This window comes from Equus przewalskii, chromosome 2, assembly GCF_037783145.1.
Source record: "Equus przewalskii isolate Varuska chromosome 2, EquPr2, whole genome shotgun sequence".
Classification (NCBI taxonomy): Eukaryota; Metazoa; Chordata; class Mammalia; order Perissodactyla; family Equidae; genus Equus; species Equus przewalskii.
This window is the reverse complement of record NC_091832.1, coordinates 81,277,103-81,302,898: the sequence shown is the minus strand read 5'-3', so window position 1 is coordinate 81,302,898 and position 25,796 is coordinate 81,277,103. Positions and strand designations below refer to the sequence as shown.

General features: G+C 36.4%; 1 protein-coding gene across 7 annotated transcripts in view; it reads right to left on the bottom strand.

The window, feature by feature from the left end:
- Positions 1-8,740: 8,740 nt before the first annotated feature.
- Positions 8,741-25,796, bottom strand: part of FBXW7 (F-box and WD repeat domain containing 7) — a 220,852-nt gene continuing 203,796 nt past the window's right edge. For all 7 annotated transcript variants that reach the window (XR_011537745.1, XM_070611555.1, XM_070611556.1 and 4 more), the window contains 8 exons: positions 25,553-25,687; positions 20,754-20,877; positions 18,804-18,940; positions 17,398-17,511; positions 15,989-16,170; positions 13,527-13,752; positions 11,701-11,911; positions 8,741-10,649 (listed from right to left, as the gene is read on the bottom strand). Coding sequence is in view for 6 of the 7 variants with exons in the window: in XM_070611555.1 (XP_070467656.1) it covers positions 10,381-10,649; positions 11,701-11,911; positions 13,527-13,752; positions 15,989-16,170; positions 17,398-17,511; positions 18,804-18,940; positions 20,754-20,877; positions 25,553-25,687 (1,398 nt within the window). In the remaining variant the exon portion in view is untranslated. The remainder of the gene's footprint in view (positions 10,650-11,700; positions 11,912-13,526; positions 13,753-15,988; positions 16,171-17,397; positions 17,512-18,803; positions 18,941-20,753; positions 20,878-25,552; positions 25,688-25,796) is intronic.

Here is a 25,796-nt window from a genome sequence, read left to right as displayed (position 1 = left end):
TTCTTCAGCCCTCCAGCAGCCTAATGAGGGGGGATTATTACTGGGCCCCCTTTACAGATGAAGAAATGGAGGCAAGAAGAACCTAGGTGGTTTGCCCCCACATTGCTCCCATCCTAACCGGTGCTTTGCTGTGGAACTCCTCCAGAAGGAGCACGCCTGTTGTGTCATAAGACTAGGGAACTCATGGCTAGATCAATGCCTTGTTGGTGGGTGCTGACTGGCATGGGTAAAGATGTCATTATTTCTGAAATCTGCTGTACTGATTTTTTTTTTTGCTTAAAATACATATTGCTTAATATATATATTTTAATATATATATTAATTGCCTACTTAAAAATACATAATTTTAGCAAAGTAATGCAAAAAAGTAAAGCATCAAAATGCTCACTCATCTCCTTACCCCCAACTACAAAAGCAAATGTTTGTAACTCTTTCAGCTAATTCTTTTGATGTGTATCCCCTATTTTTATAATATGCTTATCCTCTTATTTCTTAGGGTTTTTTCATTTTAGACATTAATAACTTCTAATTATGGTAGATGAGGATTTAACTCTCTTTTCCTCCACCCCATTTCCCTCCCCTCCCCCGTATACATTTTAGCAAAATCGTTAATCAATATTTACGTTTTTATGGCTCCATAAATATGGTTTACTGCAGGGCTAAATAGTGCACTATGCTTGTGTTTTTTCACATACTATTTTGAATTAATAACTGTCTTATTTTTATCTGTTGCATAGCTTTTAATATATTGAAACTTTAAAAAAAGTTTATCATCAGATGTCCTGAATATTGAGAGCTTTTTTCTCTAAATGCTCTATCATGATAGTGAGATGATTTATCATTCTCTTTTGCATTCTTGGGGCCTTTCTCCTAAGGCCCACCCTGCTCACACCTCAACCGGTAGTTCTTGAGTCCAAATGCCCATCTATCATCCTAGAACTCCCTTCCCCCATCTCCTGTGTTGAAATCCCGATTTTCTGGATACCATGTTTTCCTCTTTTGTGGTTTGTTTCACTCTTTTGTTGGACCGCATTTTCCACAAGCTTCTTAAGGAAGAGTCTGTGAGAGGTCGTGTTTGGGGTCCTTATATGTTTGGAAATGTCTTTATTCTCCCTCTTGCTTGATCAATTATTTGGCTGGGTGTACAATCCTAAATTGAAAATGATCTGCCCGTAGAATTTTGAAGACTTTGTCTTCTAGTGTCTGATGTTGCCATTGAGAAGTCTAAAATTCTGATTCTCATTCTTTTACCCTGATTTTTCTCTCAAGTTTTTAGGGGCTTCTGTTTAGCCTAGGTATTCCAAAACTTCATAATAATGAATCATAATTTGGATTTTTTACCCCTTTATTTGTTCAAAGGACACCTAGTGGGCCCTTTCAATCTAGGGGTTTTCTGTCCTTCACTTCCGTTAACTTTTCTTGTATTAAGTGTTGAATAATTTATTCTGTTATTCTTTTTTGAGACTGCTGTTAATTAGATGTTAGATGTCTCAGACTGATCCTCTTAAGTCTTTTATATTTTCTCTACTAATTTCCATCCCTTCTTTTAACTTTTGATTTCCTCAATTTTTATTTTCCATTAAAGGTTTTTCGTTTTCTTTTTATATTTCTATCACATTTTAGTTTCCATGAAGCCTTTTTAAAATTACATCTTGTTCCTGTATTATGATATGCAGTATCTTTTCTTTTGGAGGGTATTAATTATAGTTCTTTTTCAGTTTATTTAATGGATTTTGGGGCTTAGTCTTTCAAATTGGATGTCTTTCTCAGATCTTTGGTGACTCTTGACTATCTGTTCATATTTAAGAGACAGGATTGGAAGCTGTGTGTGTGTGTGGTTGGGGCTCACTAAGTGAGGAGTTTCTCCTTTGATTGGATGGGGAGCCAACAGTTTCTGTGGAGGAACCCTCACCTCTCTGCCCAATGTCAGTACACAGAGACTTTTTCTCTTGGGTTATTCACGTCTCTGGGGAAGGCTCCTCTGTTACAGGCTAGACTGTTGGCATTCTGGAAGAGGGTGAGGGAGGATTGCAGACTCTAATTTAATCTCCATCTTCATTTCTGACCTTGCCCCTTGCTGCCTTCTTCTGTGGCTGTGGACTCGGTGTGGATTATATCCCCTTCATGGTTCTTGTAAACGGTATGTGTGGGGGGAGTTGGGGGTTCAGAAGGGTGGTCCCCTGGCTGCAAGGAGGTAGGAAGGGAGGTGCGCTCCACCACTCCACGTGCTCTTTCAATCAGGCCCCCAGTTCTCAGCCCCACATCTTGCCCTTGCCTTCCACAAAAAAGGCCTTAGCTCACTTCCCATTTGTATCCCCCTCTTCCTGGGCCCTAATTTAGATTGCAGGTTCTCTACCTACTCATCTAGAGACCACTTCTGCATCTGCTTTCCTTCATCCAAAGTTGTTGAAATCTTTTGTCTACTTGATTCTCTTCTCCTGTTCTCCTTTTAGGGTTATGCCTTTTTAATTTCTCTACTATTATTTAAGTAGGTCTTTGGAGAGAAAATTTGTTATTTTAAACTGGATTGAATACTACTGTCTAACAGAGGAGACGGTTCTCTTAGGTTCCTGGCTCATTTCAGAAGGTAGTGTGGGCCTTGTGTCCTAGAAGTCTGAAAGATCTACTCTTCCGGATTAAGCTTGAAATGATGGCCTGAAACACAGTCACCGCTATCTTTGTTGTTAGTGGTAGTGATAATACTAAAGGTGGCTCCCGTTCATTGAGTACATGACTAGCCAGGCACTGTACCACATGTCATGTTAGCTCATGTAACATTCACAACAGTTACTTTCTCTTTTACAGATGATGAAAGAGGTTCAGAAAGATTAAAAAAATCTTCCAGAGTCACACAAGTGGCTGAGATGAAATTTGAACAAAACTGTCTTTATCATTCATAATAATAATAATAATAATGGCTAACATTTACTGAGGATTTACTATGTATCAATCGAACTTCTACACGGCCCTCCTTTCCTCACGACTGTAATAGAGGGCAAAAGCTGTTCCTCATTGGTTTGCTTGTCCTTGGGATACAAGTGCATCAATGGTGATTTTTTAAAAAAAATTTTTATATACTTAAAGTATCCATCTTTTGTAGAAATAGCATATATTTTCCCTGAATGATCTGGAAACAACCTTTCATTTAATAATATACTACTTTACCCACTTTTCCTCTATTCTCATCACGATGTGAATCTCTTACAAATCCTTTCTTCTTAGGCAGCTCACTCTCTTTTGACTCTGCAATTTGAAAAAGTGAGAGGGGATTCATCACAGCCAAACCACGCCAGGAATGAACCTACTACACACTTGCTCTTGAGGCCTCCCTAGTTGAAATCCAGGCCCTGCCGGCTTCTGTGGCTTTGTGTCAGCCCCCAGGTTGACACGTTGGGATTAAGAGCTACATCATTTTCTGGTATCACCAACGACATACTCCATGTTCCCATATTTGCGAAGCAGTTGTGAATCAATACGCAATATAGTGGTTAAGAGCTTGGGCTCTGGAACCACAATGTCCAAGTTTGAATCCCAGTTTCTCCAACATTTTTTTCTTAACTGTGTGGCCTTGAGCATGTTACTTGACATCTCTACCTGTTTCCTCATCTGTAAAATGGGACTAATAATAATACATCATGGGGCAGGTGAGATTAAATGAATAAATGATTTAAAAATATTTATACCCATGCTAAGTTTTAATAACTGTACATAATAAGTGCACAATGGCAGCTAGGTACTCTATTACTGGTAATAACCACAACCGTTTAGTGAATACTTACCACATACCAGGCCCTATGCTAAGTGCTCAACATACAATGTCTCATGTAATCCCCATAACGTGACCCCATTTACAGATGAGAGGATTGAAGCTGAGAGAGGCAGAGGTGGATTTTCCTTGCAACTGATGAAGCTAAGTTCCAGAGTCCCTCGGTTAGCAGCTCTCTCTGAGAAATAGGCGTTGCTGGGAGCTGTAGTGCTCCAGGCAGGGAGGAGAAGCCAGGCTACAATCAAGCACTTCTATTAAGCAACTCTAGTAACTAAGAGACCTCAGAACAAAGGGATCTGCGTTACCAAGGCTTCAGTAATTTGTTATAATCTTTATCATTCTAAATGTTCACTTTCGCATCTAATTTTTCGGGTTTTTCTTTTCTTTAAGAGGGTTCTTAAGTTTATAAGCTTCGGGTCCCCAAAACCCAGATCTGACCCTTACCAGAGGTGCATGCAGTTTTATTCTTAACCTCTATAACTTATTGTGTCCTTGCTGGATTTACTGAGCTACTCAAACTCATTTTACAGACCATCCTTAAATGGAAAGGCTCACGGTCACAGGGGACTCCACTGGCTGATTGCATTTGGTAAGGCGTAAGGGTTTGGTAACGTCTTAACAGGCTTCATCAATACGAGTTTCAAAAGTCTTGCGAGTAACCTTCCTCTTACGGTGAGTATTGGTTTCATGTCTTGTTTATAATCCATGAACCTTGTAGAAAAAGGGTAAATTGTTAATATTTTTTTTGTGTGGTCTATTATACCCGAACCTTTGATTTGCAAGAGTGATTTCAACATAATTTTTCCTTCACAGAGCATGACTGTTGAAGCAAAACAGAGAACAAAGATAAACAGCCTTCACAGGTTTTGCCATGATAGATTCTCCAAAGCAAAGAATGAAACATCAAAATGTCCACTCAGTGGTTCCTTGTCCTTAAGAATCCTGGGGAGCATCAGATCACCTGAAATAGAAACTCTGCTATTTTTAAACCCAATTGCAAATTGAGAAGTTGCCAGGCTTTCATCTCAGCAATGAGTCTTCGTAGGAACTGGATCTAGAATTTATTTATACTTTACATTTTTGGGAAAGGTGCATTCTGAGTCCGTTCACCTTTCCGTACTTTTCCTTTCCCTGAAGGACCTCTGAAATTACCTTTTGATATTTTTGGTCTCCTCCACCTAGAAAGAGAAGGTGGCAGAGGGACGAAGTTGGCAAGAACCTCATTCATTCGGGCATCACAAATATTAACCGAATGGATGAAACATGTTGGCTGGTGAACAACGCCATGCGCTGTTGGTTTGCAACTCAAATCAGTGATGAGGCACTCCCAATAAAAGGGAGCTGGGGGCAGCCACTTTGGATCTAACTTAACATCCATCTCCTGGACAGTAGAAAATGCCAAAATCAAAAACTGTGGGGGCTGGCCCAGTGTCCCAGCAGTTAAGTGCGCATGTTCCGCTTCGGCAGCCCGGGGTTCGCCGGTTCGGATCCCGGGTGCGGACATGGCAGTGCTTGGCAAGCCATGCTGTGGTAGGCGTCCCAAATATAAAAAAAGTAGAGGAAGATGGGCACGGATATTAGCTCAGGGCCAGTCTTCCTCAGCAAAAAGAGGAGGATTGGCAGCAGATGTTAGCTCAGGGCTAATCTTCCTCAAAAAAAAAAAAAAAATGTGCATCAACTTTTCAAATTACCATATAGTTGCTTAAAAGAGGACTCCAGGAACATTGTGTGAATACACACACAACCTCCTCTTTCGGACACAGAGGCCACTGATCTATCATGAAGACTTAGCAAGTCTCTTCCCAGCCACCAACACCTTTCCTTTATATGGCCCATTCCTTTGTGTACACGGATGGAGGCAAGAAAGGCTTCAGGGAAACGATGCTATTATGACTCACCGAGAACAAGAGCTTTACTCCCAGGTTCCAATATATTCTTGTATATGTATGTGTGTGTACATGCATATACACACACGCACAATCTATCTTCAATATGCAGTGAGGCAGGGAACACTAAAACAACCTGTGTCAGGAGCATTTATTCAAAACTATTCTTCAGCAACACTAAACCACTTTTACTATCAGTAGAATTACAAATGGCTCTACGCAACAAGAGGTTCTCCTGGAATTGCTGTAAGGGAAGACAAGGTTGAATTCTTTATTGGTTGAAGAATCTGATGGAATAAATGCTACAATCCTGACTGATTTTTATTGGGGGTGGGCAATGACTAAGAGAAGGAAAATGAGTAAAGCTGTATCTGAGGGAAGAAATCAGGAACAACTTAATGTGAATCTAGCCCTGCAGTGCACAGCGGCTTCTTTTTGGTTTCGATGTGGAATGGAAGGAGTTAGGGGAGTGAGCGTGGAGTGGGGCAGGCTCCTTGTAGGTGTCCTCTCTCCCCCACCTCTGTACCTTGGTTTCACAGTGCGCAAGGGGTACATCGGGGAAAGTGTGCAGACAGCCAGGCACAGCCTGGGCACCGGGGAGCTGCCTTTGATCCTCCCATTTCGCTTTAGGGAAGAGAAAGTCACCAAGGTCTTTTTTCTGTTGATGTAGGCTCTAATCAATTCAGAAAGAAAGGAGACTTTATAACAGACTTGCTCAAAAGATGTAAAGAATATGGCTTAAAAACAGTTAATATAAATAATTAAATGTCAATTACTTTTTGAAATTAAACAAATAGGTAGGTTGAAACATTTACTTAACCAGTTATATGCACTAGCTGTTGCAAATTAAGGAAATAGCTGTGGTTACTGAATCTCAGTAAGAGTTTCAAAGTGTCAAAATTGTAAACAATTCCAGTAAAAAAGAAAGAGTAAACTCCCCTTGCTGGATTCAACAAGTGTCTCCTGAGCACCTGCTACGGGCTTTTATGGGTTACTTTTGTGTCCTAACTTTAGCTTTAGTTTCTGGCAACGTTCGATCTTCGGGAACTTCTAACATCTAAATGTGGGGACTGCCTATATCCTGTTATGAAGACTAAAAATTCACAGTTCTCTACAGTGGTGAATCTCTTCATTGAGGAGGGCACAAAGCAGGGCTCCCTTCGTCACCTTTCTTTTGTAATGATCTTTAATTCCTTTAGATTGAAGTTAACATTTTCCCTTTCAGGAACAGATCCACCATAAAAAAGATTATTCATTTACTCATAAAATAATATTTAATGAACACCTAAGTAAATACAAAATCCCTGTTAGGTGCTCCAGACCAGCCTATATCACAAGGTTTCTGTAAGACTCAAATGAGAAATCTAAGTGACTCCGCTTTAAAAAAAAATGTAAATTTATATATATATATATATACATATATACTATTTTTATTACATACCTGAATGAGTCACAAACACATTCAATTGTTCCCAAATATAGAAGGTTACAATTATCTGGGTCAGGTTTCTCAAAGTTTTAATAGTAGCTGTTTATCGAGCCCTAAGTGCCATCATGTGCCATGTGCTTTGTAACATTTCACCTAGTTCTTATGATAACCTTAGGAGGTGGGTATGCTCTACGTACCAGAAGATGAGGCAACCCGAGGTCAAGAAGCCTCAGGAAGGTCCCCTAACTAGACAGTAATAGAGAAGAACTGCGATTTGAATTCAGGCCTGTATGTCTGCAAAACCTGTGGACTCGTTCTATTCTATAATGTTCATTTCTTTTTAAAGATGACGCTTTTCTTCAATCATGTTATAGTTAAGTCACATTTATATTATGAAAGATCAAGCAGTCTCAAAGCTACCAAGTAGAACCACGACTCTTTCTTGGTGGTTCAGAGCCATCACTGTGAACACTGGCAGTGGCTCGGGCTGTGCCCTGTTTCCCCTCAGGCAGGCAGGGCCGCTCACCCCGCACTTAGCTGCCGAAAACAGTTTCTCCCTTGTATTTAACCATGTAGTTCTTCTGTCTTTGCCTTTAACCTGTCACTTCTCCCTGACGTGCTTGTGCCCGTAATGTGCTGGGGACTAATAAACCAAATAACCAAACGTACTCGCAGGCTATCTAAGGCCGTGGTTGTCAGAGCTGCGTCTGTAACTCACCTGGTGAGCTAGCTGAAATGCAGCCTCTTGGGGTCTGCTCCCAGAGGCTCTGAGTGAGCAGCTTTGGGAGGGTGAGGCCCAAGAAGTGCTGCCCTCTAAGTCAACAACACATACTTCATCACTGTGAGAAGCTCATTCTAAGCAGCATCCATTTTTATTAAATTTAGATTTTTATCTATGGCCCAGATAGTTGAGATTATTGGATATATATATATATATGGGAGGGAGAACTTGCTGTTTGAGAGGTTATATAATTTGAATTACTGAACTTCATCTTTTTCACTTGTATTATAGAATATTAGATTTATCAAAGAAAACAGCAACAGAAGAGCCTGAAAATACCAGAAAAATGACTTATTTTTTCCCAAACCTTGCTTTAGTCTGTCAGAATTCTAGGTTTCTTTCTTCTCAGAGGGCATGGGTTTGAATCTTGGCGCTCTACTAGTTAGCTGACTTCTGACAAATCACCTAACCAGCCAGGGCCGCAGTTTTGCCCTCATCTTATAAAATGGAGACAACAGTACCTACTTCTCACAATGCTGGGAGCTTCAGAGATAACGCATAGACAATTCCTGGTGAGTTCTCAGTATGTGGTCAAATTTTAAAAATGAACTTTTTATAGAACTTATTTATAGAACTTTGTAGGTATCATAAGTTCTGTTACTCTCTGAGGGACCTGGATTCCATATTTACACATCCCAGTGTAATGCAGAGATAAGCACAATGGAGTGTCCTCCTTTATAGTCTAGGGAGATAAATGAAATTTGCATTTGCGACACATTATTCTTACCTTAGCTGTATAAAACAGGCCTGGAGGTACTGACTGCTGTCACCCTACAGGGAATGCAAAGAAACCAAGACTTTGCTATTTTAAATACTAGAGACAAACCCTAAATATTTATAATGAAGTATTATTACCTCAGTGGAAGAAACAGGCATACTAACATGAAAAAACACATTTTATTGCACTTAAGTTATAAGAAAATAAAATTTCTAAGTGAATCAAACCATAGACACAATCCCTTTAAAGGTTGTTTTCCTCCATCATGTCAGGTTGTTACATAACTAAAATTAACCAACTTGAATCTGATTGTTTTAAATCAGACTATAAATAAAACAAACAAAAAAATAAACAGGAGGAGGAAAAAAAGATCGCCTAGGATACAGTGTTAAACCACTTTCACAGTTCAGCTTGAGTTGTGGCTCTTGGAGAATGAGGCAGCCATCGACTCTCATTCATCTCGTTCGTTTGCGTGTGACGCCTTTACTACAAAAACTGAGTCGTTTCTGCTTTGTCAGTTACTCAGAGCAATAAAACTGTAACAGTTGTTTTCCCAAATACTGTAAAACACTAAGACTGACCAGCAACTTTATTTTAATTTTGTGTTTTATATATTTTTAAAATATTTTGTCAGTTTTATTATGTACTTTCATCCATTCACCACAGCCCTCAAAAAGAAAAGTTTCTCCGCAGAACAGGCGCAATAGCTCTGTTCCAAGGAATGTGTTTTAATTTTTGCCCAGATAAAAGAAAATAAGCTTTGCACACACTCTCAATTCTTTACTTGCAGGCAAACTTCACTCTTTATTATCTGAAACTCTCCCATTCTCAGCCTCTTAGAGGCACAGATGGTTTAAGTTTCAGTGGCAAAAAGTCTTTTTTCCGTAACCAAACTAGAGCAAATTTGGAATTCAGTCTGGGACTAAAACGTCACAGCAGAAAAAAAATAAAAAAAAATAATTTGTTTTTTTCTTTCTTTCATTTAGCAGCATAAATAAGTTTGGCCACTGGGAGTACAGTACAGGGGTGGGACAACAATCCCATATTTGAAGACCTACTTCTAGCACCAGCATCAAGAATTAAATCCATCTCAGGACTCACAGAACCCAGGACAACTTGCCACCTTTGAGCAACATATGCACTGAAGAGTGTATGTGGAAGCGACAGTAAATAGATTAACAGAGGCTAATACTGTGATTGATTGACATTGGCAATGGTTGGCAAAAAAAAAAAAAAAAAAAAAAAAGCTTTTCATGATAACTGTACAAAAACAATTCACAGTAATTTTTCTTTTTAGCTTTTCCACTCCAGAAAAAATGACTTTTTGTTGCAGATGCTCTCTAATTAGAAAGTCAACCAGTACTTGTTTTGATGTTATTGCAGCTCCTTTCTAGGTCTCAGTGGTAAAAGAACAGGGTAGCGGAATCTGTAACGATGTTTCAGCATTAACACTGTCCAATGACCACTGGAGAAGAAAATAAAGAAATAATTGCACCTGGTTTGATTTAGAAAGTCTCATTTTGCAAAGCTGCCCTCAGTCAAAAGTGAAGCCTTTTATGTGATGAGACAGCGGACGCCTCTCTTGTCAGTTACGGTTTGTCATCTCTTCCTCTTTTCCTTCTTAGTCTGTAGGTCTTTTCACTCTGTTGCCCCAAGCCAACATCCTGCACCACTGAGAACAAGGGATTTTTTTCTTTTTTCTTTTCTTTTTTCTTTTTTTCTTTTTTTTCTTTTTTTGCAGGGGGAAGGGCAGGGAGTATATCGTCTACACATTTGGACAAAATTCATCTTTTCTGCTCTTCACTTCATGTCCACATCAAAGTCCAGCACCAGCAGCTTGGTTTCTTCAGTCCCATTCCGACTCCCAACCGCACACACCAGCTTTGTGTTTGAGGCTCTGATCCGCCACACAACTCCCCCACTCCCCCCACTTTCCAATGTGACTAGGTTTCGAATAAATTCACCCGTTTTCAAGTCCCATAGTTTAACAGTTCCATCATCTGAACTGGTAATTACAAAGTTCTTGTTGAACTGTAAACAGGTCACAGCGCTCTGATGCTTGTTGGGACCTAGGCAAAACCAGAGGAACTTAATTACTGGTTGGAAATCATGGCTATGGGTTAGTTACATTGTAATTTGCAGACTTCTACGTTAGAGCATATGATAAATGAAATACTTAAAATGCTGCATATTTAGAAACTGTGTTCTGAGTATTTTAGGATCAGTGGGGATGTAAGAATATCGGGTAGGTATTTGTAACCAAAATGTTAATTTTCAAGAGTTCTGTCCCAGCAAGCGTGGTTAGCCACCAGGCACACATTTTTTCTGGCTGTGTGAATGAGAGCTTCTCTTGGTGATGATGTAGATAGATAGTCCAGCTTCTGCTGATGGACAAACGAGCATGAGAGATCGACTACCCTACTACTTTGAACTGACCAGTAGAAGGCAAAAGCTAAGTGGACACTATTTCAACACTCCGAGGAAGAGACAAAACCAATGAGTAATTAGCTGCAATACAGCCCACCAGATGGCCTCACTGAAAAAAACACTTTCTAAGGGCCATGACCAATAAAAAGAAGCTAACCATAACGTAAGAAGCTAACAGAGTTGTGCCTCATTTAATATTAGTGGCTTTCACACGTGTCTTTTTCTATGTTGGTGGGCACTATTATTCCTTCCCATCCTGGTTAAGCAGATGGTTAAGGGTCTAAGTTGAGGCCAAAGCAATTTTCTATCAGATTCTGGATTTTTTTCAGTAAGGTAGCTCTTTAATTTAAAATTAGACTACAAATTCAAAATAAAATGATGTCTCAAAAAAATAAAATGAGTGAGTCCTGTGATATGGCCAAGATCTTTCTTCATATTGTTCTTTAAGGTTAGGTAGAGTTAACTGTACAGGAAGTGATTAAGTAATTTTATATTAGAAACACCATTTCAAACACTTTCTCAAGGGTAGCCTAGTTCTGTCAAGTCAGAGTAGAAATGCTCATAAACTTATCCAAAATAAGCATTTTCATTTTGTATGAGGTTAATTCCTTTTGTGATACAAAAGCTCCCTATTTCTCCTCTAACAATTTCATTTTTAATGAACACAACGAAAGGTGGGTTGCCAATACCTACCTTGCAATGTTTGTAAACATTGTCCTGTTTTGATATCCCAGATTTTAACTGTAGAATCTGCATTCCCAGAGACAAGAATATTGTCTTTGAGTTCCATTCCACTTGTTAACGACTGGTGTCCTGTTAACGTGTGAATGCAATTCCCTGTCTCCACATCCCAAACTCGGATTGATGTATCAAGAGATCCACTCACCACATGGATGCCATCAAACTACAATAGACACAGTTTATTAGACTAGAAGTGTAGACGTCCTTGATATTATTTATTGGCCTTAATCCTAATGGGGGAGAGGAGTAGAGCATGGGAAATGGGTAATGCCAAGACTAAAATGAGGTACTAGGATAAAGCACATGTAATCAAGCAACTCTACAGTGCATGTTCTCAGAAGTTTCTATCAGAAATGCTAATTTTCTGTGGCCAGTGGCTTCAACTAGATGCAAAAACAAGTAAAAAGAAAATAAACATCTAAAATGGATATACTATTTTCAGATCATCAGGCCATACTTAGTAGCTACATATCATGGATGATTCAATAAGGATTGTCATTTGAGTTTTACTTCCCAATAGGAAGTTGAGACTATTAACATAGCTTGTGACAAAGGGCCCCATGCTTATCAACAACTACGGCATGAAAAGGGCTAGAGTTAACTTTCATGATATTTAAAAGTAAGTCCCATTAAAAACTGTATATAAGATAAAAATTTCATTTACAAGAACTTAAGGCTAATGAGTAAATATGTCAACAGGTAATTCTATCTGGGATTAGAAGAGTGGGCATTTTTGATAATGAAAGCTAACTACAGAGCACCTCTTCTTCAGCTTCCCAGCTATACCAAAAGTCAATAAAGAGCAATTCCCAGAAGATCTATAATAATGTTGCTACCCCTCTTCTCCATCTAATGGTTTATTTAAATGAGAATATTATATTCATTAAGGTTCTGAGCATATCACAAAATATAAAAACAACTGCAGCCAATTCCCTCCTCCAAATTCATAACTTTCTCTAAGTTAACAGACATCTTTATTATATATCAGCATTTCATGACATAGACAGTATTCCATCAATTAAGAAACAAAAACCCCCAAAACAGAACCGTCAGCACTGGGATGATGAATGAAGTTGCTGATCACTAATGGGCAGTAACTGGTAAGCATAAGTAATAGGAAATATTTTCAAATTGGAAATGCTATTTTTCAGAAAATGAAACAACATTCCTTTTCTAAACTTGCTATTAATGTAGTTATTTATCTCAAAATACAGCAATCTATTCAAGGATCTCAGGTTCAAAATGTAAACAACAACAAAAAATCAGTTGAGTCAAATTTACTTCTTTATGACTACATATCAGTAGGCCTGGAATGGTAAAGCAGCTTTACGCAGAAAGGCTCCACTTCCACTTTGAATGGGGATGGAATCACAATTACATGGTCTGTCAACTTTCAGCTATCAAGGCAAAGGGGCAGCTTTTGGCCAAATTAATCCTTTGCTAAGGAGTTTATTAAAATCCGGGTTATTCTCCTATGAGACTATCTACCCATTAATTAATATAGCAAATCTTAGGGCTCTGAAGTCTCAGGTTCCAAGACAAATATTTGTGTTTTAGATGGAAAATGGATCCCAGAAAAATTGAAACCAATCATTTAAATAATTTAAAAATTTATGCTTTCTTCATGCCCATTTTAAAGTATATGTAAACAGTAGGATAATTTGATTCGCCTTTTCTGGACTGTATGGGATCAGCAATTGGACAATGATTATCTGACTAAAACAATTTTATGATTCATCAGTAGAGCATCTAAGGGATAGGCAGATATGATCTCTTACCTGTAATGAATAGACTCTATTAGTATGCCCCTGCAACGTGTGTAGACAGGTCTCAGTCTCTGGATCCCACACCTTCACCATAAAATCATATGCTCCACTAACAACCCTCCTGCCATCATATTGAACACAGCGGACCGCTGCTACGTGACCCATCAAAACATGTAAACACTGGCCTGTCTCAATATCCCAAACCCTAAGAGTGGCATCTCGAGAACCGCTAACAACTCTGTAGGGGGGAAAACAGAAAAAAAAATGTATCAGAATGTTTAATAACATGAAAAAACATAAAGTCAGTGCTTATTAAACTTATTTTTTTATTTTCTTAAGCAGGAACGCCTGTTTTCAAAAGAAATCCTATGTAATACCTTGATATTGATAGAAATACACAAAAGCTGAGTTACTGGGATTGGGATGGGAAGTTGGGAAGCCTAGAATTCTGCCTGTATAGTTAGTTCCCTCACCTATGAGGGATTGAGTAGCACCCTGTGGTTCTGTGGAACAGTTTGAAAACTACTGTGTTGTATTTAAAGCAGCAGCAGCAGCAGCCAGCTCTAAATACATACAATAAGATCTTGCTTTTAGAAATAAAATGCTAATGTGAACAATATGTACAAAATGTTAATTGGGAAACTCAGGGTGGCAGTATTTTGAAAATTTTAAATTTTCTTCTTTATTCTTTCTGAGATTTCACAAAATTTTAATTATGAACATGTATTCCCTTTGCGATTAGGAAAAAATTCAATAAAGGTTATTCAACAAAACAAATTAGAATTTGGAATTTAAACAGCCAAAGATAGGTACTTTATACCATATATTCTGGTAAAATTAACCAGTTGAAGACATGTCCTCAAAAAAAGGCTGCATATGTTTATATTTAAAAACATTCAATAGGCTTTGGGGGCATTAAGATATACAGATTTTAGAAGATACACATGTAGAGGCAACAGAAAACCCTTAAAAATTTGGCTCAATATTATTAAAATTATACTTTTCTAAAGACAAGAGTGATACAAATACTGTACTGCAATCACTGGATCACAAAGAAGAGTAGAAAACTCAGGTATCTTTATGTCATTCCTAAGAGATAAAGAAAGGCCACAGTTTCCACATTTGGAAGAGTAGAAAATGGAAGCACTGAGAGATTTAAATCAGAACATAAGGGAAACTGAAATGCAAGGTCTCTTGATGCCAATCCCCCAAATTTTAATAGTAGGACACAGTGTTCAAAGTAGATTCAAATTACAGATGAAAAGGTACTTTTCTTCCCATATTGCAAATCTAGTGTGCTATCTGCTTAATGTAATGGCTCTTAATAAAGAAGATGCTTTGGACAGAATTAAAGGTAAAGACTAGAGTGGATTCACTGTAAGGACCCTTCAAAGAGACTTTTTTTGGACAAATTAAGTAGAAATCACATTTGTTTAACAGGGGTACCATGAAGACATGCCAAGAGAAGACGGAAAGGACTTTGACAGGAGGGCTTTGTAAGGAGCACATAAAAGCAACAGCAAAGTCAGAGAAGAAAAAGGCAAGTAGTCTGGTTTGGCTGAAACCGTTTTGAAAACTGGATTGAGGATTTCTTCCTTAATTCAGTAAGCAACAGAAGGCTCCCAAAGGGCAGCGATGCTATCATAATTAAAAGAGTATTCTCTGTCAGCTGGGCAAAAGCTGAGAAGACCAAGTTTGAAAGCTATGTCAATAGTTCAGATGATAGGTAACAAGAGAAACAATTAAAACCCACAGGGCTGGCCCAGTGGTGCAGAGGTTAGGATCGCACGTTCTGCTCCTCAGTGGCCCAGGGTTCGGATCCCAGTTGCGGACATGGCACCGCTTGGCAAGCCATGCTGTGGCAGGCGTCCCACGTATAAAGCAGAAGAAGATGGGCATGGATGTTAGCTCAGGGCCATTCTTCCTCAGCAAAAAGAGGAAGGATTGGCAGTAGTTAGCTCAGGGCTAATCTTCCTTGGAAAAAAAAAAATACCCCACAGGCTTCAGCTTTTGCCTAGATATAGGGGATACGATGTGGTGGGGGTAGGGTGGTAAATAAAGACTCAGAGGCATGAAGCCTGAATAACTGAATTTGTCCCACTAGCAGAAATATGAATATCAACAAAAAGAGAAAATAATTTTTTTGAATATGATGACTCATCAAAGATGTAGAACAATAAAGTAAGGTGTCATTCAAGACTAGAGAGTAAAGAGTTTCAAGGAGGAAGCCAACAACACTATTAAATGAGGAAGGAAATTTAAAGACAACCTCCCAATTTTAAGCCGATACACCACTGTTTTCCTAGTATAGAAACATCTAAGAAGTCTAATAATTATAGTCTAATTGAAGAGCACATTATCACTCTCTCTCTACTATACACAATAAGTATTATACAAGCTGAATTCTACACAAAAGGCCCCAAATTCACAAGTAACAGAGGATAATTTCCAACCACTACAGGATATTCCCTTACCTTTTTTCATGGAGATGCATACAACGTACAGTGGAAGTATGCCCATATAAGGTATGTATACATTCTCCAGTCTCTGCATTCCATACTTTGAGAGTCCGATCTGTAGATCCACTAATGATGATGTTGTCTCTCATCTGTGATGACCATACTCCACCTGTGTGTCCCACTAATGTCCTCAGACACTAGAAAAACACTTAAGATGATTACTTTTGGGTAGAAAGGAAAATGATTTAAATAGCATTTAAGTAGCTCATTAAAATTTGGAGTAAAGTTATTTACTCAACTTGATTGTTTGGTGTATCAGAAAATAATCTTTCACATCAATATAACATAATCCTATCAATATTTATTGCTTTGTTTATTCAGTAGCATTACATACTATAGACATACACACAATTTAGGAACAGTATGTAGAAAGTAAACATTTCTCATGAAAGTATGACAGCTCCAGCCTGGCCTCTTTGATGAAAAAATACTAAAATTGCAACTTGGTTTCTTCCATGGGAATGGATTCAATGAAAGAATGCCAACAGTGTTGGGTGTGGCTACATACCACATCTCATCTGAATCTGCCCCAAGGCAGTAGTTAGGAGCCAGGCAAGGCACTTCTAGACAAGTAAAGACAGACATTAAAACCCTGAAATAAATCCAAAACTAATATTACACTATGGAAATATTAAGCTGCTTTTAAAAATTTTAATATCTGACTTGGAATATTTAGAAGATTCTTGCCCAAGAATCAACATGCTATAAGACATCTTAAAAGACATAAGATATTTTCCCTCATACTTTCCTCTATTAGTTTTTAGATCAATTACTTAATTTATAAAAATATTCTCCATTGGACAGATATAAAATAAGCATTCACTAGAGAAACTTTAAAGTATAATACTGCATGCAGTGGAACTGATTCTTGGACTGCTTTCTTCCAATTCCTATTAAATGCCTAGTCTGCTTAACTTCCATCTCACAAGGCTTGAGATAAGTCTAAATTAACACGATTTATTTAACTTCTAAATTATAGGTGGGTTATCAACAAAGTGGTTTCACAAGGTAAAACAAATATCCCTGAATCATAGTTTTGAGAAAGATTCAAACATTAAAAAGAAAGGAGATATAACTTAGATGGTTAAGTGGGAAAATTAAGCCAAGAAAAAGATAAAGCAATCTTAAAATAGCTAAGTCACAAAGATAGACGAACTATTTAAATGAAGAAGAAACCAATGACGTCCCTCTCATGAGAAACATAATCTTCATTGCAAGGGAAAAGCTAAATTAGAAGCTCTGGTATTTGCTATTGAAATAAGCTCGGGGCAAAAAGGAATCCTTGTTTTCCTTTCACTGGCCGATCCTTGCAAAGACACACACAAAATGGCGACTTTGTGAAGTAGAGAAAGAAGTAAACTTACTTTTCCTGTGACTGCTGACCAAACTTTTAAAGTGTTGTCATCAGAACCACTAACTATTCGGTTACCACAAAACTGTAAGCATGTGATCACATGATCATCATGTCCTTTCAGCACCTACAAGATAGATAAATAGATTAGAAATATGTTATTAAATTACGTTTTTTAAAATACTGGTAAAAAGAAAAATGAAGTCATAAATAGGAACAGTAATCCGTAGCCTATTTATAAAATTAAAATTTATATATAATGTGAAGCATCATCCTTTCTGGCTGATGAATAAGTATTAAACATTTTATAATTATCTATTTTATCTGTTTACACCAAAAGAACATGCATCTAAGTTTTGCCTATTTTTTTTTTTTTGCTGAGGAAGATTCACCCTGAGTTAACAACTGTTGCCAGTTTTCCTCTATTTTGTATGTGGGCCACCACCACAGCAGGGTCACTGAGTGATGTAGGTCCATGCCCAGGAAATGAACCCAGGCTGCCAAAGCGGAGTACACCAAACTTAACCACTAGACCACCGGGGCTGGCCCTAAGTTTTGCAATTTTGACCCACACAACAAAAGCACCTACTAACTAGAAAGATAAGAGTAACAATAATTACCAACTTTTTCAACTTAAAACCAAAAAAGCCTACCATAATGTATACATATTAATACAACAGTGTCTCCCCAAATTGCTTTTTTCCAGTTGTAAAGACATATGTAAGAATTTCAAGGATTTTTGCCAATCTTTATATACTTGAAATGTTATAAGACAGAAAACCAAAATTATGCTTAAATTTACAAAAATAAAACACACACAAGTCAACAAAAAATAAACAAAATAAATAAAACATGGACACTTCTCAAAAATTCATGTTTGAACTATGTGGTCAGAGAGGGAGCAAATTCCTAAGTAGAATGTCTATGACACAAAATTCAACAGGATAGCCAGAAATTTTCATTTACATAAGATAGAACAACACGCAATTCAACTCATCTTTTATTCAAGTGAAATTAGTTGTCAGACTAGAGAAATTAGCAATACAGTCATGTGCTGCTTAACAACAGGATGGATTCTAAGAAATGTATCATTTGGCAACTGCGTTGTCGTGCGAATATCATAGAGTGCACTTACACAAGCCTAGATGGTATAGCCTACTACACACCTAGGCTATATGGTACTAATCTTATGGAACCACCACCGTCATATATGCGGTCTGTCATTGACTGAAATGTCATTATGTGGCGCATGACTGTAAAGGAATATTGTCAGTTACACTTTTAGTTATTTTAATATATACTGTTTTCTTTCTACAGGAGATAGGTGTCAAGTTATACTGGTTGCCAAGAAGTGAAAGAGTACATTAGGTATTAACGCTGATTAATGGTTTCTGTTACATTGTCCAAGAGTTCAGTTACCTTAGGAGATTTGAGTTCTCCTCGCCTCCAGTTAGTATCAATTCTGTGCTGTCTGATGTATGCACTTTTCCATGGACTGTGTATGAAACCTGGTTTTATTACTTTTCTTCTTTTGATGTGCAATGGTTCATCAATACCTAAAGTTTTAAAGAGTTAAAGAGTATAACTGCCTTCACCAATAACAATTACACATTTTATAATGTACCTCATTTTTCCATATGCTCAAAATCACCAAAATGCATGACACTGTCCAATTTCTAATGCTGTTGCTACAAAACAATAATGTAAAGTTTGCATTCTGTATGGTATGTTTTCAGATCGACTATTTCATTTCTTTCTCAAAATGATTCTGTGAAGTGTTGGTGGGGACATGCAGAAACTGGAACTCATGTGGAATGCTTGTGGGAATATAAAATGGCGTAGCTACTGTGGAAAATAGTATGGTGGTCCCTCCAAAAAATTAAAACAGAATTATGATATGATCCAGCAATTCCACTTCTGGGACACCCAGAAGAATTGAAAGCAGAGATTTGAACAGATATTTGTAACCCACATTCATAGCAGCATTATTTCTAATAGCCAAAAGGTGGAAGCAACCTAAATGTCCATCAATGGATGAATGGATAAACAAAATCTGATATGTACATACAATGGAATAATATTAAGCCTTAATGAAGACAAAATTCTGACACACGCTAAGCGGAAGCCTTGAAGACATTATGCTAAGTGAAATAAGCCAGTCACAAAAAGACAAACACTGTATGATTCCACTTTTATGAGAGACCTAGAGTAGTCAAATTCATAGAGAAAAGAGAATGGTAGTTGCCAGGGGCTGCAGGGAGGAGGAATAGGGAGTTATTGTTAAATGGGTATAGAGTTGCAGCTGGGGAAGATAAAAAAGTTGTGGAGATGGATGGTGGTGATGGGTTCACAACAATGTGAATGTAAATAATGCAACTGAACTTTACACTTAAAAATAGTTAAAATGATAAATTCAATGTTATGTATATGTTACCACAATTTTTAAAAAAGTCATTAAACTAATGCTTCTCTGAGAGAACATAAGGCAGGGATGATTAATCCCACTTTATGTGGACAGACACTTGAGAAGAGAAGGTTTCATTGACTAGTCCAAGCCACAGACGAGGTAGAGGCAGGATTAGAAACCAAGTATCCTGGATCTTCACCTCGAAGTTTCACTAACCACCAGTGTTCCCTATTCAACTATGACCTCCATGAAGGGCAAGATAACCTATGGAGTATCTGTCTCATGCTCCATGATTCTTTCTCAAAAATTTTGCTTGTCAGAGGCAAATAATATTTTTACCTATTTTCAAAAAATATTATTTTCCTAGATGCCGGCTGGAAAAAAAATATCCTTTCTTAAATTAATATGCATGATACCTACTCCTCAACTAAGAAAGGGGATTTTTTTTTTAACAGGTTTTAAGAACATAAGCTCCATGATGGGAAGAAAATGCAAGTTCACTATTATGTCTCCAGAATTTAAGAATGTTCAGCTCACAGGAGGTGTTTCACAAATATCTGCAGAAGAAATGAATAGAATATGGAATAGTTGAGTATTTTATTGCTAATAAAATTTTTGGGTTTCCTTTGAGTTTCCTCATCTTGACTTTTCCATTGTTTACTAATTCTGCTAGAGATTGGGAAGCAAATCGGATATATTTGCTATTAGTTACAGTACTCATTAAAGGAGTCAGCTGCAAGATTTGGTTCATTTGAATGTGTGGAATAACCTGTGGGCTTTACATAAGTAGGTGAATGTAAATGAAGACTCATTCTTGATTCTCTGATAGGCTGTCAAAATTTTCTTTTCATTTATTTACCACTTTATTCTACTTACACATAAAACTAATTACTTTCATGTTTTCAGAATCACTTTGCTTTTTCAAAGTACAAACATTTTCTCTATGTGATTTTGAACCTTACCCTCTTCTTTGCATTTCTCTCTCCAGAGAAGGTTATCTTCAGCCAAAATTCTCCAGTAGCGACACGTCTGAGCCGCTTGTAGCAGGTCTTTGGGTTCCAGGAATGAAAGCACATAAAGCGCCAGCTATAAAAAGGAAAAGTATAGTATACCCATATTTAAAAAAACTTTTGATAAAAACAATGTTAATTATTCTCTATAGGATAAAGTACTTATAGATGTTATTTAATTCTACATTCTAATTTCTAAAATTATGAAAGGCAGCACATTCTAATATTCAGTCTTAACAAATATATACCAGATTTTAAAAACCCAAACACTCCATTGGTTTTTATGAACCTTAGTCCACTAACTCCTCACCTCTTCTGCCTCTGCTCTTGCCTTTCCTCTGTGAGCCTCAATTCAATATTCTACTATTTATTTATTAGTTGTTTAAATTTGTCTTTTTCTCTCCCCACTACAATGTAAATTCACTGAAGACAGGACTTAAGAGAAAAAATGAGATTTCTATATATTCTGTGTGGTATGATTTCAGATCACTCCTGATAGAGATAATTAATAGTGCTTTATCACATCAAAGTGTTTATTATCACAATGATGAACCTTTCCAAATTTACATTCTTTACTTTAAATGACAAAAGGGGACAATTATTAAACCACTCCATAGACATAGAAAGTAACTGGGTTCTAATTCCTTTACATTGCTTATGGGGCTTCTCTTGACGGGCCAGACAGTTGTATATTTGAGCTAGCTCTTTGGTATACCGTTGATTTTAAAATTTTGTTTCCAGAATGTGCAAATCATCAATTATTTTTTCAGTGTGTAAAATCAATTCAAATAAATAAGAGGAAAGAGAAGAAAAAGGGGAATGATAGCTTCTGAGTATGCTTACTCAATTAGCCTCACAAATCACATAAACATTTAAATTATGATATTAGGACAAAAATGATCTAAACAGGGCAATAAAGTTTAGTTTTCATATAAATTAAATTACAAGGATTAAAACAAACTATCACTTAAAGGGTCAAGGTTCATATGGGGATAAAAGCATAATTTCAATTACTTTTTGATGCTAAACAGGAATTACATGATATAAATTATGCTTTTCCAATGACTTTATATAGAGAGAGTTCATTATTACTCTCATATTTAAGAGAACATTCTATATAGAAAGTTCTTTAACCAGTCAGTATTCAATTTAACACTACTATTGACAAATGACAGTCAAAAACTTTTTGTGGAATAATTATTTTTGGTCTATCAGAGAAGACCATTCAGTATCACATATAGAAACTGAGTCATTTAAAATAAAAAGGCATAAGTATATTCACTAATCTATGTATATGCATCTCCATACATACAGATATATAAATATACACATACATATGTATCTCAACATTGTATTTTTTTTTAATGGATACTCCATAAGCCGCTTAATTTTAAAATTATCAATTGATCAAAACCTGGGCAAGGTTGCTTAGTGTCAGCTTAACAGTAATGTGATAATAACATATTATTAATCTTCTATGTGAAATTGATATTTAGCACAGAAATTATTAGGCACAAAGTTGTGTTTGTGGAAGAGATGCTATTTAATGCCCAAGATATTTAGAATAGTCATATGAAAAAGTCTATTCTTTACTTTAGTGATCCAGCTAAAGTAGAAATCTAGTAATCTACAGAAACACTAAATGGATCTTAAAGGCTAGAAAACAAATCCAGAGCAGCTTAGATTTCAAAAGTACATCCTAAAATCAACAGGTAAAATTTCCTTCATTACTGCTGATTAGGAGATCTAGCCTAGTGTCTGCTTGCTTTAGACAAATGTAAAGAAACACTCAGGTGCCAAAGAAAGTTGAAGTACTAACTCCACAGGTAACTGGCACACTTTCCTTTAAAATAGCAAAGGCCCTAAGTCAACCATGGACTTCAACTTATTAAATGTTTGTCTATTCCATCAGAACATCTAGGTATTACAGAAAATACACAAGGCAAAATAGAAAAAATGAAAAAGAAAATCAGAACCAGGAAAAATATAAACCAGAAAAGAAGGTTTAAACCAGGGAAAAGTAGAATACACATATGCTGGCAACAATATCTTACGTGGTTTTTGAATTAAACTGCCAAGCAAAGAGGGAACAGCAACTAGTTACACAATTCTTAGATGTATTATGGGGAAGGATATCAGTTCTTCAAAGGAAGCAAGATTTTGTCGTGTGGGGTTCCTTACGAGGGTTAGAGAATGGACATTGTCCCAAACTACATCTCTCCAACACCACAGGAGGGGTTATAGGTTTCTTGCAGCCAAGTGAAATGGTTAGCTAATGCAATTTTCTATTAATTTGTCTTAAAGGTAAAATCTAGATTAGTAATTCTTCCTACAGACTACTTCCACCAGACAGAAGCTCTTAAGCTGAAAATCTATTTTGGATAATTACCTTTTCCTTGCCCAAACTTGTCATTTCGGTGAGAGTTGCTATTTTTTGGTTTTTTTCTATAACTTACATAAAAGATGATTATATTATACTTAAAAGGCAGCTAATACGTTCCTAGAATTGCTCTATTTCAGTGGACTGAACTAGTGAAACGAAAAAGAATAAAGAAAATGTTGACTGACCCTATGTTAAGAATTTAGGTTTCATTCTAGATCATCTACTATATCACTATGTGTTTCTTGGTATTTACTTATAAAATAAGGATAATGCTGTTTATCATAAGCCTCTCATGTGAGGCTAGTGAGATTTTTGTCAATGTATTTGAGATTAATAAACAAATGTTGGTAAAGAGTTTTGAGATCTGTTGAAAGGAATTATAAAAAAATTACAAGTCCATTTCCTGACATGAAGGTAATAATGTTTTAAATAATGAAAGTGCTTAGTCTCCAATAAGATCATGTTAGTTACTTCAAGGACTTAGATCTATACCATTATTTTTCCACATATAAAGTAAAGTACTTTTCAAAACAGGAAACTTTTTTTCTAGTAGTTAAAAACAGGGACACAACTAGAAGGACCCACAACTAAAATATACAACTACGTACTGGGGGGACTTGGGGAGATAAAACCAGAGGAAAAAAAAAAAAAGATTGGCAACAGTTGTTAGGTGCCAATCTTTACCAAAAAAAACCAGGGAAGATACAGATGATATGCTGAGCCAGGGCTCACTCACTCCTTCTCCTGTCTAGCCTGACTTCTTTTCCCTCAGGCAATCTTTAAAAGAACACTTAATCCAAGAAAATTTGTATTGCATTTACCCTGTTATTGATAATTTGTGATTAATTCTTAGACTCTTAAAAATATTTTTATATTTTTCTAATTTTAAATCACATTTTTGTGTGTTAAGAAGCTACTGTGGAAATCCAAATAGAGCAAAAACAAAACAAAACACTTACCATTTTTCGAGATAAGGGGACAAACTAGAGAAAGTCTATATTTTAACAAAAATACTACCTTCTAAATATCAAGGGAAATCATGAAGAATATATCAAAGGCAAATAAATTCACTTTCAGTCAAATGCTTATAAGTGCTTCCTATTATTAACGTCTTTCTGGAAGCAAAGAGAGCTTATGTCACTTTCATAAGCCAAATCTATTCAAAGGGTTCAGTTTTAGAATGAGCCAGCAAGAATAAAAAAATTTTTTCTGGGACAATGTCATTTTTAAAATCATCCTAAAGAAAAAACATTTCAGGAAAAGAGTTTTTTTTGCTTTGCTTTTTCCCAGAGTCATGCTTAGTTTTATACATTAAATATGATGAAACTATTTTATTCACATTCAATGTGAAATTATTACTCAGACTGTCTTTAATACCCTTAGGATATTTAGAATGGTTATCTGAAAAAAAATCAACTTTTCTTTGCAAATTTGAAATTTTAGGATCATTTGCAATGGTATTATATATCATCTTCTAAACTCACAAATAATTAGTAGCAAATATATAATTTGTGAAAATATAAATCATAGTAACATTGATTATTTAATGTTACATTATTTCTGTTTGCTGACAAAACGAAACTATGCAGCCTATAACATCAATAAAAGAACTACATCTAAAATATGCCTCATTTATACAGTCAAGAATGCCCATACAATCACAATCATTCTATGATAAAAAATCATAGATCTTTTATTTTATATAAAGATATAAAAACAAAAGGGCATAAATAATTTCAAGAGAAATGCTATCATAATGTAACTGTAATGGGAAATCTGTGCTTACGGATGTGTATGTGTAATGGGGGCAAGAAGGGGGATGATTAGTAGGAAAAGATATACATGTGTAATTCATTATATTTCAAAATAATTACACAACATAAGTTACAGAGAACTACAATTCAATATCATAAAAATTTGAACTACAATTCAATCATAAAACTATAGTCTCTAAGGGATTTAGGATAAAGAAACAACAAAATAAGAAACAATTACTATATTAATAAAATCAGAATTAAAAAAGAAATCTAATTCCATAATGAATATATCAAGACAAATAAACGGTCTTCAAACAACTTGGGAAAAAAATCTTGGTATAGACAATCAAATTAATGAAACTCAATAGCTTATTCTCATATATGACTTATTCCAGTGGTGGGAAAAGTCATTTAGTCCATAAGTATACTTTAATCTGAAAATTATATTAAGTCACGACAGCTTGTCATTTACAGCCCTCTTCAACACTAATTAAGAGTGTTAAACTGACAAAACTGAATACCATAATTAGCATGACAATGTTTAAAGGTGGTAGCTGTTGAGTAATGTTTTCAAATACCACCCAATGAAGAATACAACTGATAATGCTTACCTCTTTAGGGAGCAAGGAAATGAAGTCTCGTTGAAACTGGGGTTCTATCACTTGCATCATATGTTTTACTTGGGTTGGTTCACAACTATCAATAAGTTCATCTAAAGCAAGCAATTTTTCTGGTCCACTCCAGCTCTATCAAAGAGGAATTAGAAATTTTCATTATTTTAATAGATGTCTCAAATTATGAATTCATAAAGGAAAATCCACATCTACAGACAACATAAAAGGTGGCTGCTTATGC